The 14265-nt window shown below is 43.6% G+C and overlaps 7 protein-coding genes across 7 annotated transcripts; 5 read left to right on the top strand and 2 right to left on the bottom strand.

Annotated features, from left to right (window-relative positions):
* The first annotated feature begins 1156 nt into the window (after window positions 1-1156).
* Window positions 1157-2892, top strand: BDB00DRAFT_55896 (domain found in IF2B/IF5-domain-containing protein). The gene is made up of 6 exons (XM_053117844.1): window positions 1157-1321; window positions 1422-1530; window positions 1639-1718; window positions 1801-2171; window positions 2266-2408; window positions 2503-2892. The coding sequence occupies exons 1-6, from the start codon at window positions 1268-1270 to the stop codon at window positions 2670-2672; spliced, it is 927 nt and encodes a 308-aa protein (XP_052974628.1). The 5' UTR covers window positions 1157-1267; the 3' UTR covers window positions 2673-2892.
* On the bottom strand, window positions 2508-3676 carry BDB00DRAFT_55931 (uncharacterized protein). Its single transcript, XM_053117847.1, has 3 exons — window positions 3561-3676; window positions 3152-3416; window positions 2508-3078 (listed from the first exon to the last, which is right to left on the bottom strand). The coding sequence occupies exons 1-3, from the start codon at window positions 3568-3570 to the stop codon at window positions 2790-2792; spliced, it is 564 nt and encodes a 187-aa protein (XP_052974627.1). The 5' UTR covers window positions 3571-3676; the 3' UTR covers window positions 2508-2789.
* Window positions 3677-4236: 560 nt separating this feature from the next.
* On the top strand, window positions 4237-5956 carry BDB00DRAFT_963813 (uncharacterized protein; the record flags this gene model as incomplete). The annotated part of the gene is made up of 6 exons (XM_053129760.1): window positions 4237-4528; window positions 4614-4655; window positions 4732-4754; window positions 4889-5065; window positions 5285-5567; window positions 5670-5956. Exons 1-6 carry the CDS (start codon window positions 4369-4371, stop codon window positions 5954-5956), a joined length of 972 nt encoding a protein of 323 aa, XP_052974626.1. The 5' UTR covers window positions 4237-4368.
* Window positions 5957-6442: 486 nt separating this feature from the next.
* BDB00DRAFT_848604 (uncharacterized protein) lies at window positions 6443-7087 on the top strand. The gene is made up of 2 exons (XM_053125324.1): window positions 6443-6730; window positions 6837-7087. Exons 1-2 carry the CDS (start codon window positions 6642-6644, stop codon window positions 7060-7062), a joined length of 315 nt encoding a protein of 104 aa, XP_052974625.1. The 5' UTR covers window positions 6443-6641; the 3' UTR covers window positions 7063-7087.
* A 1111-nt stretch (window positions 7088-8198) lies between these two features.
* On the top strand, window positions 8199-9650 carry BDB00DRAFT_848600 (uncharacterized protein). Its single transcript, XM_053125323.1, has one exon. It carries the CDS (start codon window positions 8316-8318, stop codon window positions 9567-9569), a length of 1254 nt encoding a protein of 417 aa, XP_052974624.1. The 5' UTR covers window positions 8199-8315; the 3' UTR covers window positions 9570-9650.
* A 266-nt stretch (window positions 9651-9916) lies between these two features.
* BDB00DRAFT_848599 (Der1-like family-domain-containing protein) lies at window positions 9917-12117 on the bottom strand. Its single transcript, XM_053125322.1, has 6 exons — window positions 11885-12117; window positions 11736-11801; window positions 11520-11593; window positions 11320-11422; window positions 10829-11124; window positions 9917-10740 (listed from the first exon to the last, which is right to left on the bottom strand). Exons 1-6 carry the CDS (start codon window positions 11972-11974, stop codon window positions 10371-10373), a joined length of 999 nt encoding a protein of 332 aa, XP_052974623.1. The 5' UTR covers window positions 11975-12117; the 3' UTR covers window positions 9917-10370.
* A 461-nt stretch (window positions 12118-12578) lies between these two features.
* BDB00DRAFT_932794 (iron permease FTR1 family-domain-containing protein) lies at window positions 12579-14251 on the top strand. Its single transcript, XM_053129098.1, has 3 exons — window positions 12579-13325; window positions 13442-13770; window positions 13844-14251. Exons 1-3 carry the CDS (start codon window positions 12780-12782, stop codon window positions 14223-14225), a joined length of 1257 nt encoding a protein of 418 aa, XP_052974622.1. The 5' UTR covers window positions 12579-12779; the 3' UTR covers window positions 14226-14251.
* Window positions 14252-14265: the final 14 nt, after the last annotated feature.

The raw sequence follows: 14265 nt of genomic DNA, 5'->3' as shown, positions 1-14265 counted from the left end.
ACTATTAAGCGGTAGTACTCACAGTAAAGTATTTGATAATAGGCCCTTCCTGTGATATTAGATGCGCCGCGTTCGCAGATCGTACAGCAATGCTTAAATCGCTCATCGATTTGGCCCAGCGTCATCATCCACCACCTTGAAACCAACATGCCCGTCCAACAAGCTGCCAACACCAATGATGCAAATGAGCTTCGCGAGTTTGCGCAATATTTACTTCGCATTGGTGATGGTGCTGAGCTGTTGGTGCCAAACACCGATGACAGAGTCCGGCTACCAGATCGGATGCTCATGCCACATTACAACACGTACGAGCTCATAGAAGCCATTTACGGCGACCTCAACGCACCACACGTAGATTGTGAATTCCTCATCAGTCGCTCTATCTTGACTCCAAAAAATGTCGACGTTACAGCAATCAACGAATTGATACTCGACCATTTCCCAGGCACTGTACACGAATTCCAGAGCGCTGATACAGTGGATGATCCAGAAGCTCAAATCACATACCCACCAGAGCTTCTCATGCAATGAATCTATCCGACCTCCCACCACACTCGCTAAAACTCATAGTCGGTTGCCCAGTCATGCTTTTGCGGAATTTGCACACCCAAAGTGGTCTCTGCAATGGGACACGGCTGATTGTACGCTCTTTCCAACGATATGTACTAGAAGCTGAAATAGCCACTGGACTTCATGCCGGCAACATCGTCATAATCCCTCGCATAACACTTACACCTTCACAAACACGGTATCCCATTCAATTTAAAAGCACGCAATTCCCTGTTTTCGCCTGGCATTTGCAATGACCATCAATAAGGCACAGGGTCATACCCCCTTGCAACGCATTTCCGTTTAATGACACAGAGCGAAGAGGAAGGGGCTCATTCATCCGAGCGAAGCGTGGAAGGACCGCTAGAAAGCATGTAAAATTCTTTTTTAAAATGCACAGAATCTGCTGGCAATCTATTCAGTATTTGAAAACTAGAATATATCAAACATTTAGTAGAATTGATGTTAATAAAGTCTTTATGCGCACGCAGTTTAAGTCATTTATTATATGATTGAGGTGGTGGTGGTGGTGGGAAAGTATCTGTATACATTAAATGGGCTAATCGCTTATGTATTTCGTTTCGCAGCAGCAAAAGTGGCTTCAGAGACTTGGTTGACCTCCTTCCCGCCCGTCGGAGCATGACTCAACAAATTTCTCAAACTGACGTATTTACTCCTTTGAATTTTTTTTTGTAACTCTTCTCTTAAAAGAACGACAATGTCTGACGATAAAGAGAACAAGCCCGTCGTCGATCAAGTCGAGGAAGAAGAAGTAAATTTTTTTAACGTTGCCCATCCTTGAATACTAGACGTAAATGGTAGTGCTTTACAGATCAATGCTAATCTGTTTTATCATTATTATTTTGAAACAGCCCGATTTCTCCAAGCTTAAGAAAAAGAAAAAGTCAAAGAAGAAAGTCGACTTTGACGATACCGCTTTAGCTGACGAACCTAAAGAATCCGCAGAAGTTCAGGATGCTCGTAAGCATTTCTTACATTGTTTTTCTTATGCAGTTAGAGCAGTTAGAATAAGAAAGGATTCTGATGGATTGAGTTCTGTTTGAAAAAAAATAAACTTAGCCCAAGAAGACAATGCCGACGACGCTGATCCAGATGCCATGTTTGCCGAATTAAAAAAGAAGAAAAAGAAGAAATCCAAGCCTGTCGAGGTACTTGAAGAGATATTCTGGCTCTAATGTGGAAAAGGCGGTCGCTCACAATAGACGTGTTATATCTAACTATTTCTTATAGGATGCCGGTGAAGGCGATAGCACACCAGCAGAAGGCAATGATGAAGACATGGACTTTGGTGCAATGAAGAAGAAGAAAAAGAAGAAGAAAAACATGGCAGAATTCGAAGCTGAATTGGCAGAGCAAGAAGGCGAGTCGGGTGAACAAGAAGGCGACAAGCCTACAAAAAAGGATAATAGCGATGAAACATGGTTAAAGAGCGACCGCGACTACACATACGACGAGTTACTCGGCCGTATATTCAAGATCTTGAGACAAAACAACCCTGAACTTGCTGGCGAGAAGAAGCGTTACACCATTGTTCCTCCTTCTATCCATCGTGAAGGCAACAAAAAGACTATTTTTGCCAACGTGGCTGATATCTGCAAACGGTATGTGTGTGGTTGTTATGTGTCCGTGGTTTTGGGGGGGGGGCCTGGGCATTGAGCGTTTTACTCATACTATAAATGGTCGGATGGACTATAGACTTCATCGACAACCGGAGCACGTTATTCAGTTCTTGTTCGCCGAATTGGGTACCAACGGTTCCGTTGACGGTGCGCAACGTCTTGTCATCAAGGGTCGATGGCAACAAAAGCAAATCGAAAACGTGCTGCGACGATATATCGGTAAGCTTTCATTTCATTCTCTCGTAGTTTTGGCTATCAGAGACAGGCGTGGGAGGGAAACGGATCAACTAATACATTTTATTGCGAATCACAGTGGAATACGTTACTTGCAAAACTTGTAAATCCCCTGATACAATTTTGAGCAAGGACAACCGATTGTACTTTGTGCAGTGCGAGTCTTGCGGTTCTACACGATCCGTCTCTGCTATCAAGACTGGTTTCAAGGCTCAAACCAAGGAAGATAGACGTGCTCTTCGGGCGTAAAGAAAACAGCTCCAGCAGCATCGACAACTACTACTACTGCTACTTGAAAAAAAATAAAAAACAAAAAAGTATTTTTAAATATTGTGATCCCCTCCTTAACAAAAAGCAACATCTTTACTATTGCGCACACTTGTCTTTGTGGAATACATTCCTCTTTTTTTTTTTACTATGTGTAATTTTTTTGATTTCTGTCTGATTGTTGTTGGAGGAGTTGATTGTCACCGAGATATACTTGTTTTCAAAGGTACATGATCGGAATGGAGAGGATGAGCACGTATGGTCCCCGTTAAACGCGAAACCTTGTTGGCGATAAACCCACGCACGGTCCAGCCGTGGATGGGACGAACATATCTCAACAACTGCACAGCCAAATGATTTTTGGTGAACTTGGCTGGACTCGACGATGCTACGAATACATCATGATTAAGGCTTTACTCTATCATCCAGTACAGTATACACATTGAAAATCGTAAAAGTACAAGTGCCGTTCAACATATACAATTTCACCCACAATGCGGGAAAAAGCACAACTACGTACTGCTGCCACATAAACAAACCGTGGCAATATCAACACACAAGATGATGATGACATTGCTTTTGTCATTTCTTCATTTTCGACGTACGGACTTTCTTCTGAAAAGCGATCGCGTAGGATATGGCAAAGGGCAATGTCGTTGTATTGCGACAGATATGTTGCTGATATGTTGTAGTGTGGTTGAAATTGGCTGGTCATCCATGCGCTGACTTTTCTAGTTAGTCAAAAGTTTCAAATGGTTAGCAGCTTGTCAATAATAAGTCGCTTTTCCCTTTCTCAAACATTTGCCGTAGTCGAATAGAACACAGAGCGTCGAGTGTCGAACACTGTTTGTTGGAGTGTGTTAATGCGACCTTGAGTCATTTTTTGTTTACAGTGTATTCCTCATGATAGCAGTTGATGCAGGAGTTTCGGTGAGTGGATCGAGAAAGGTGCCGTGAATTATAATAGCGATAGTCGTTGAAGAAAGCGATACATTGGGTGTACAGTACATATTCAACTTTACAGTATAATATAAGAAAGCAGATAAAAGGAAGAGACAAAGTTATCAGAAGACCGCCCGTATTTATAGAAATATGTGTACTCGATATAATCTGTCACTGAACCACAAGAGGGGAAAAAGACCTCATTTATTAGCATTCTATAGCAAGCTCATTAATGAAGGGCGTCTTGGACCCGCTACTTTATGTATGTCCTTGAACACATGTACCAACTTGGCCGAGCGGAACTTCTTTATGCTGTGAAGATTATTATAGACTTGGCATTACCAATTTCACCGACGGAAGCAGAACACTGCCGATAATAATGCTTTTTTTTGTTTGGGGGGGGGGAAAGTATGGTGTTACCAATTATGCGGATTTTCTCATCTCTTTTGCTGCTAGTTAGTCCATCTCACGACTCTCTTTAATGGTTCTTGACCGAAAGAAGCAATACAAGATGAGCCTACTACTATTGAGAGAGAGAGAGAGAAGGACCTTTATGGCTTTTAGTTACATCTTTATTCTATCGTTGAGTGTGCGGTTATCATTCTACATACACTTTCTTTGCTGCCGGCTGTTTCAGAGTAAAAAAAATTCACACTCCTCCTTGGAAACTGACTTTCTCGTCTCTTTCTTCTTTATACCTTTTTTTTTTCACAACCATTCAATAATTAATACAGTAATGACAGACCCTTCTTCAATCAAACCCAAACAATGGCCAATATATCGTCCCATTGCGCCTTCCATTCCTTCAGCGATACCACAACCACCACTGTTTAAATCCAGTTGGGACGACTACGATAAACGTAAACGGGGCGATTCAAACGGTCCTGACGTGCGCAGTAAGCTTTTTGTTCTCTTTCCCCAATTGGGCTGTTAATCATATTTGGGAGATTCTAAAAGAACTGCGAATTTTGGTTTTGTTAGTGCGTACGGGATCCGTTGAAAGCGATGGTGATAGCATAAACAGTAAGTGCAGCGTCGATAAGCTTGTACTTGTAGAAAGAAAACGGAACCTCCTCACACTCTATGAATATGTAAATAGGCAGATTAGGCGAGAGCTCTCACGTAAGGATAAAGTGCTATTAGCTGTATAAAATCTAGTGAAGAGAGAGTGGGAGGGATTACAAATACAAGACTATGTTCGGCCTGACGACAAACCGATGAGTTAAAAGGAAAACCAATGGATGTATCTATGACAGGCACTGACAGCCGAACAAAAGCTACGGCGAAAGGAACAAAACCGAGCGGCACAACGAGCATTTCGGGATCGCAAAGAACGTTATGTCAAAGAACTGGAGACAAAGATCAAATTTATGGAAGATACCCACGCCACAAGCATGCAGCGAGTTCAACGCGAGAGTGAGGATCTACGAAACGTGATCAAGCGGATGGAGTCTGAACTTTTGGCGATCAAAGGTGCAGTGGCAGCACATAATGACCAATTGAGTCAATTGCACCAAGAAAAGGGGGTCGATGTACCGTACTTTTCATTACCGGATACCATCATGCTCACGAATAGCAGCAGTGAAGAAGATGATGATGATGATGATGATGCTATGCCGGATGAAAACGATAACAACAACAACCTGATGGAGCCGACTGGTACGACGGCAACCGCAACGATGACAACGACAGAAGAGATGGCACCAGCTGCAAAGCGGATTATGCGTGTCGCTCCATCTGCAGTCGCATGCATCCGAGACAAGGACGGCATCAGTTTCTGCGAACGACTCAAGGAAGAAGTATGTTCCTCTGCGTATGATCAACTACTCTCCGAACCCTTATTTGATCCCTCTTCAGGCGTTTTCAACGACGCGGTGACACAGCATCCAGTACCCATTGCAGCAGGAGGCACTTTTAAAAACAATAATGTCGTTCGTAGACTTAGTAGTAATTCCAGTAGTAGTGGTAGCAGCAGCAGCAACAACAACAACGGCAGCCATGATTATAATCACCCAACAACAACAACAACAACAGCAGCATTACCGGACGCAATGCTACGACATGACTTTGACAGGTTTATGGACAGCATGACGGACCGAACCATCTTGGATCCAGCTACACATGAAACCAAGTTGGTGCCGTGCAATGAGATTTGGGAACGCGTGTCGGAACATCCTCAGTTTGAACAGTTTGATTTGGATCTGTTGTGCGAGGAGTTGAAGCGAAAGGCGAAATGCTCACATGATGGCACGGTCTTGGAAGAGGATGAGCTGTCTCAAGTATTACGTAAGATGGAAGCAAGTCTTGGTGGTCCAGAACGGTGATGGTGTTGCTTTTACCCCCTCCCTCCACCCCTTCCCGAAATTATCTAATCAGCAGAATTGTCCCACTCTCTCAATATTTCCTCGGGAAAAATGCCCCCCCCCTTTTTTTTTCCTTTTATCGCGTATGGATATTGCAATCATCCTAATTACAAAACCCAATTCTATCTCTCTCCCCTCCCCAAATCTCCCGTTAATAATTATGAATTAGTATTCCTCTCAATTGCTATGCAGATAGTTATATTGTGATTTGACTTATTGGATCATAGAAACAGGTGCACTGACAAACTATAATTTTCTTGGATTCGTAATTGTCCTCTTTTTTGACTATTACCTAATGAAGCTGTTCAACTCCAAACCAAAAGAGAGACATGTTATATAAAGGCGACGAGAATCACATGACCTCTTTATTTAAGGAGAGCATCCCCAGTGGCTAGAACATACTACGCAGTCGTTACATATTGGACTTTTAATGCATAGTCAATCTGACAGAATCCTAACTTTTTTTCTAATGCTCATTATGTGTGTGTGTGTGTGTGTGTGTATGAATTCTTGCAATAATTTAAATCCGACTATAACGAACAATTGCGCATAATTTTGTTTTCCTTGGGTTCCCGTTTCCCGCATGCACAGTTTTTTTTTTCCCGGATAACGTAGTTCCTTAAAATTGGCAACGCATCCACCAAGAATGCGGGAAAGAATATTCTGTGTGTGGTTGATCTTGAGGTTGTACCATGCATTGTACTACATGCTATCTATAAAAGCCCACACACTTCTCTTTCGGAGAAGCCGCTCGTTTTGTTTAGTTTGCTGTGCGCGCTTTTGTATACATCAATCAGGCTTTTGATGTTGAAAAGTTACACTGTAGATGAAAGAAGCTTACAGCGCGAACTTTCCGAGGATTGCGAGAGAGAGAAAATAATCGAGTAGCGTTTGCCAGATTGAGAGAGAGAAAGATCGTTTTTTATTCGGCTCGACACGTATGCACACACCCAATGGTCCGTGAAAAGAATCGGTCAAGTTTGCAACAACCGGGGTGCGCCACCTCTCCACCCCCCAAACTAGTGTGCGTTCCATACTCTTTTGGGCTCAAGACAACGCGAAACTAAACGAGTGAGCGCCCTTGTGACAAAGGGAAAAAAAACCTGTAGTATCACAGACGATATAGAAAATGACAACTTTAGACCCGTGGATAGCAGGACTTTTTTTATTTTTGCTGCATCGGGTGTTGTTCATAGAGTAGGGTTCCCGAATCATTTGGTTGGAAACTACTAAAGGTCTAGACTTTAAGCAATCATGAAAGAGAGAGAGAGAGACGGGGGGCGCCGTTAGACTGTTTTATTAGTGTGTGAGTGGTGCGTGGCCTTTTATCCTACATTACTACAGCTAGTGGTAGTCGTAGTAGTGATGGTGGTGGTGGTGTATGTGTGTTCATTACAAATCATTAAGCGTCGTGTTAATACTTGTTCCGGTAATTTGTGTGTTGTGGTGTCACATAGCAAACAAGTAGTAGTAGGGCACAAAAAACCGGTAATTGTCTATACAAAAGCGTCAATAGATAGGGTCTCTGCTAAATTGTCGGTAAAGAACAAGGTTCTGGATTAATGACAAGGTGCTCATCAGGAGATAGTGATAGATCGACGTTGACGACGATGATATGTGTGAGATCGTAAGATGCATAAAGTAATGCATACATGATGGGATATTAGGAGGATCTAATAAGGATGATAACGTAAGCTCATCACTATTATCGTAATGCTTCGATATGTACTAATAGGATGAGTTGATGCATCCTCTTTGAATATATACGACAGCAAGCGTAATAGTGTGGGTGGCTCATTAAGGATAGAAAGCGATAAAGGGTGAGTTCTATTTACATTGCATGGTGTATTGGTGGGGTGGGGGTCTTCTATTGAGAGACTTCTACTATAACCCAAAGAAGCGTGCATGATAATTTGGTTGGTTGGAAGAAGAGGATATTGGTAATGCCCGCCACCTCCTAACTCATATTACATTGTTTGTCTCCCTTTTTCATGTCGAGTACATGTATACAACCGAATAACAATGCTGCAGTCAGTGTGTCTGTTTCAACCAACAATTGGTCCTTTTGGGAGAGTGGGGATGGAAAGTGAAGGGGGGATGCAGCTAAATAAAAACACGCCAAGGACGAGTGTAGAGAGAGAGATGGGCCTTTTTCTCATACGCAGATACTACAAGGGGGCCACGCGGGGGGTGAGGCGGGATGGTGTGGGGAGGCTTGTTATTTATTCGTAGCAGAGCGATAAAAGAGGACTAGAAAGCCGATCCTTTACTTTTTCCCTTCTTTCTTTCCCTCCACAGAGCAAAGAAAAAAAAAACCAGGATGCTTCAATTTGACAACGGTCGGTCCCACCCGCACACATCTCCTAGATTTCATCCTCATCACCCTCGTCGCCACCACAACAGTCAACAGCAACATCACGGCAACACCAGTAGTAGTAGTAGTACGCCCGATGGATATTGGCCCATGTATGCTCCAGCATTGTATCCTTGCTACTACTATCACCCACAGAACGGAATGATGATGATGGTGCCACAAGCCGTAGTATCACCATCTGCTGCCCATCCTGCCGTCATGAGCCCCATCCCCGAGCACCATCGTACAAAGCATCCTCAATCACCACCATCACAACGACGGCGGCGCATGAACGACGATGATACCCCGCTCGCTTTATTAGCACATCAGAAGCGTTCACCAGCGCCTCCATCCTCATCACCACCACCACCTAATCTCCGTCAAAACTCGTCTCCTTTACTACGATCACCACCGTCTTGTTCATCCCAGCAACAACAACACCGCCTACTAGCAACACGGCAGCAGACGGCTCCGCAGCTTTCATCGCCATCGTCATCACCACCACCACCGCCACAACTCCTGTCATCCCCTCCATCATCATCCCCACAACAACAACAGCAGCAGTCAAAACCTTATCCGGCTCCTTCTTCACGGCCTCGGTCGCCACCGCAACACCAGCAATCGAGGCCATTATCACCACCACTAGCACCACAGCAAAAAGGACTGGTGCCATCATCGCATCCATTAGGAGGACGTAGCTATAGTAATAGTAGTAGTAGTCATTGCCAACAGCAGCCATCACCACAAATGCAACGTAATAATCAAGACCCTCTTTTTCCACAACGCAAACACTCTGCGCCCTCAGCAGCATCTCGTTATCATCCTGCACAACAACAACAACAACGAAATAAACAGAGGATGTTAGCAGCAGCAGGACAGCAACGACAATTGCCTCAAAGAAAAAACTCAGCCGCCTCGCATCCCGCACATGCACGTCCGCGGCGATGGCCTAGTGGTAGTAACTCCTCCTCCTCTTCTTCCTCAACATCAGGCCCAAGTTCATCCTTGGTCCGGTCGGCATCATTACCCACAAATACACATGCACAGCAACAGCTACAACAGAAGAAGCAAAAGCAGAAGTGGCACCAAAAACAACAAGACGATGATGATGGTGATGATGATGATTCTTCTTCTTCCACCAACAACAAACCTACCAACAGTATCGTTACTAAAGCTAGACGTTGGTTCTCACTTAATCGTCGCCAACAGCAACAACGTTGAAAAAATAATAAAAAAATACATGTTTTGTCTTTTTTTTCGAAATACATGCACATGAAAATATATATATGACGTGATTGTTAGATCATACATACATACAGACACGGACGCACATGGTACATCATATTTACTGTATACATAGTTAATTATAGCAACAACAACGAGCACTACCAAAAGAAACACAGGTCCAAAAATTCAATCATGTAGTTTCAGGTTTAGAGGAAGAAAGATTGAGGCCCGTGTTTTGTTCACGTGATTGTTGGCGGGGTGGCGTCAACGCACTAGTTTACCTGTTCAGTGCCGACAACAACAACCCCAATACAAAAGGTAGAAATGGTTGTTTTTGATGGTTTCAAGGGAAAGGCCCTTTAACCCTCTTTTTATGATTTATCTGGGTTGAAGCACAAATGTGTTAAGTGAGAGGTTAAGATGTATACTATGTACTGCTAGGTAGAAGGTGTTAAAAGGTTGAGAGAAAAAAAGAGAATTAAGCAACAGTCCATGAGTGTTTTCTTCTTGTTTCGTTGCAAGTTGCTTTGTTGTTTTCAAAAGGTGTGCCGGAGGGGGAGTGGTGGGGTTTATACAAGCAGCAGCTAAAAAATGGAGTTGTTGTTTTGGTACGGTGCGTGGATGACGTGTGTGGTTTCATATAACCTAGTAATAGTAGTGGGGGGTGGGGGTAAAACTCTATATAGTATTAAGTGGTGGTAGTAGTAATAGACTAGCAAAATTCCCCATTTTCCAAGAGGGCACTGCCTTTAATCTCTCCGCCATGCAAAACTGTTGTGAGTTTTTTCAACTTGATCATGATGACGATGAAGACGAAGACGACGACGTGGGTGATAAGGAAGAAGGTTGTGACGGTGATGTTGTTGATGACGATTGAGAGGGTCGTGGTTTAGAAGATGATGGTGTTTCTACCGCGCTACTGCTAGTCCTAGCTCTAGCTGCAGCAGCAGGCTTTGACTTTCTAGCCTCATCTTTTCCCTCCAATTCTTCTGGTAGACTCCTGCTAGCATTTCCGTTCCCACTATTGTGATTGATAGCAGCATGTTGATCAAGCTCTTCCTCTGGTTCCTCTTGATATTCATCATCCGACACGGTATCATTGTTGTTGCTGTTGTTGTGTATTTCAATCCCTTCCTCTTGCCGATTCGAATCAATCAACCAACGTCTGCAAAAAAAAAAAACAACCATCAAAATGAGCTAAACCTTTCTTTTTCCAAACCAACCGTCCTAACCATTCATCAAGGAAAACTTACACAATCCTTGGCGTCTCTAACCACCGTCGACCTCCACTCGCTGGATCACGAGGCCAAATATCTTCGAAAAAGTAATAAATGTGACCGACGCCAATACCGAGTAGATCACCCGTCGGCAACTGGCCGCTCAACAATAACGAAAAGCACAAGAGGACCCATGGCAGATGGGGCGCCCTAAACACCAGCAATCCCAAAAAGTTCAGTCGAACATATGGATTCCGTCTAGCCCAGATATACACCATCGTAAATGCCAGCGGTGACCCTAAAAACGGCATGTATGCAAATGGCAAGATTGTCTTTTAACAAAAAAAACACGTAATGTTAGTCTTTTCAAAAATCTTTTACGTCCGAGATCATATATGTATCATTGGAAACCACCACACGCGCGTGCCGATATGGACTTTTCACGTTGTTCCTAACCCCTAGCGCTCATGCCAACCACCACCATCCCTCTTTTCCCAATATATTCAACCCCCCACCCAATGCTTTACCGAGCAGATGATAAGCGACGCTGCCGAGAAAAACAAGAGCCAAACGTAATCCGCTGGTTTGTTGCGAAAGAACCCTTCTTCCATCATCCGTGAATAGCGTGCCCTGTTTTATATATGTATAGCAAAATTAATGTGTCAATTTCGTTCTCGCTGCTCAACCTTGCACTCCAATCTCACATAGGAGGGAAAAAAAAGCTTACAAAAAGAACATATGGAATAGGAAATCAATCGATAGCGGACCAAAGTATAGAAAGTTGGTCAAGAGTCGCCACCACTAAGAGAAAGAGAGAGACGTGAATATAGTGCAGGATTCATTTTTTTTTTCTTCTCACGTAAAAACTCTAGCTTTTAGCCCCACCCCCACCACTCATTCACACACACACACACACACACAGCCAGCGGAATCACTGTTTTACCTGATAACCGTAAATGATTCTATCATAGTTGAGCCAAAGCTGAAGTGGATGAACGAAACCGAGTTGCTAAAAGAGTCGAATTTAAATATAAATGTGTATAGAATCAAGGGAATCTTTAGGGAGTGTGTGCATATATATGTATTACTTACAACAGCAAGACTGGTTAAACAGGACGCAGTAATGTAGATGCGCGTAATGGGAGGAATGTCGGTGTACCACGTCTCAATAGGTGAAGGCATGACAGCTGGATCGATCGTCGTCCTGTTATTTTCAACAGGGGGGGGAATAAAGGGATGGTCGCTCTTTTTTGTTTGGTAAGTGGGTCAAGTGGGAAAAAAGAAAGAAAAAGGGATGGTGAGGAATCCTTCTGGCTTTTTTTTTTGTTATCAAGAAAAAAAAACGGTATAAAGGAAGGAAGCAGATCGCGAAGGAAAAGAGGGTGAAGTAGGCCCTTTTTTTTTCTTTTTTGCAGGAAAAATGGATACGAGCTGCTGTTACGTTTCGCGCTTTCAATGGTTGATTTTCTCTCTTTTGAGAGAGAGGAGAGTGGGGTGAATTGCATTATTACGGTTACACTGGCTCCTCGGTGCGTGCAAGTGAGTAGTACAAGGAAAAAAGAATAAAAAGCACGTAAAAAATGTTCCTGTTTATGCAGTGAGGCAAAAAGATGTGACGAATAACAAGAACGTGGTAATGGCGTTCGGTTTTCACAGTCTAAATCAGTGCTTAAACAAGTCTCAAGCAGTTGTAATATGGGGATGGATCTGCATTCAGGCTGTTTCCATTTTGGTGCTATCCTATTCTCATTGTGTGCACATGGATCAGGGACAGCTTGATGTGTTTGAGATTATGTATACTGTCTTATTGATGTGCTACTGTTTTTTTTTCATGAAAATGCCTTATTAAACAAAAGGACAGTAATTCTTGCTCTTCTTCTTCTTCTCCATCCAATATACATCACGCAGCATTTTACCAACCAACCAACCAACCAACAGCGTCGACGTTCATAGAAACCCCACCCACTCTCATTATATATATATATATATGTATATGCCCGATCTATTCAATGTTACCATCTTTTTCATCGTTTTCCGCGAAACACTCGAAGTAGCGCTCGTCCTGTCCATCATCTTTTCCTTTTTGCGGCGCATCTTTGACCGAGAATCACTCATCTACAAGCACTTGCGGCGACAAATCTGGCTCGGCGTGCTCGTGAGCACCATCCTCTGCATCGTGGTCGGCACTGGCTTTATCGTCACTTGGTACACGGCTGTGAAGGATTTGTGGGAGACGACCGAAGATATCTGGGAAGCCGTCTTTTGCATGGTCGGCGCACTCTTGACGACCATCGCCAGCATTGCCATGCTCAAGACTGAAAGGCTGGAGGAGAGATGGAAAATCAGGTTGGCTGAAACGTTGGAGAACAATCCTGGTCCCCACAGCGGTGTTGGTGGTAGGAGTAGGAGTAGTAGGAAAGGCAAGTTGGATAAGAGTCGATTTTGTGGCAATTTGCAACGGAAATCGTTCTTTTTGTTGCCGTTCGCTACTGTGTTGCGTGAAGGAATCGAGATTATCATGTACACCGGTGGGGTAAAGTATACAACTTTGTTGTTTTTATTATCATTCTCTACAACCAAACCCGCAACCCTCGCACACCTATATGACGGATCTAACAAACCCCATCATCACTGATTTGTAATAAATAGGTCTCGTTAAACGTACCAGGACAATCGATCCCCCTACCAGCTGTTACTGGATTTCTATGTGGTTCCTTATTTGGCTATGTACTGTACCGAGCAGGCGCTGGCGTCAGGAACGTCCGATGGCTCTTTATCGTATCATCGGTGATCCTCTGTCTAATGGCAGCCGGACTCATGGGCCGTTCGATTGGATACATTGAAGCATACGCCTGGGAACAAGTGACCGACCACTTGAACGACCATCACGGCAATGGTATCATCCAATACAGAGTAACCACTGCCGTTTGGTATGTCACTGCAGGCAACACAAGCTCACCCAATGTAAACGGCGGATGGTAAATGGAAACAGATTCATCTATAATAGATAACCCAACACATTGAAGATTGACTGTTTTTTAATTACTTTAGGCAACTTTTCCGCGCAGTCTTGGGTTGGAGCAACTTGGCGACCATCCACACCATTGCAGTTTATATTGCTTTTTGGGCCGTTTACGTGATGGTGCTGGTGTACCTGTACTGGAGTGAGAAACGAACAGCGATACGGAAAGCCAAACTGGGGGCTTGGCAAGAAGGGGATATTGCATTGGAGCATGCGGAGGGCTATGTGGATCCAAATGGCGATATTATGCACAATCATGCAGCAGCAGCAGAAGCCGCACCAACCATCAGTGATGGTTCCGGAATCAATGCAAGCGTAATAAATCAGCAGGATAAACATCATTCGTTGGATTATTTGGATAATGTCATGACGATGAGTCTCAAGGACTATGTAGCGTCAAGGCAATTGTGAAAGAAACTCTCTCTCTCTCTCTCTCTCTCTCTCTCTGCTC

The sequence above is a fragment of the Zychaea mexicana genome (assembly GCF_025766255.1).
Source record: "Zychaea mexicana strain RSA 1403 chromosome Unknown BDB00scaffold_110, whole genome shotgun sequence".
Classification (NCBI taxonomy): domain Eukaryota; kingdom Fungi; phylum Mucoromycota; class Mucoromycetes; order Mucorales; family Lichtheimiaceae; genus Zychaea; species Zychaea mexicana.
Note: the sequence above shows the minus strand (reverse complement) of the source record. Positions and strands in the feature narration are given on the sequence as shown.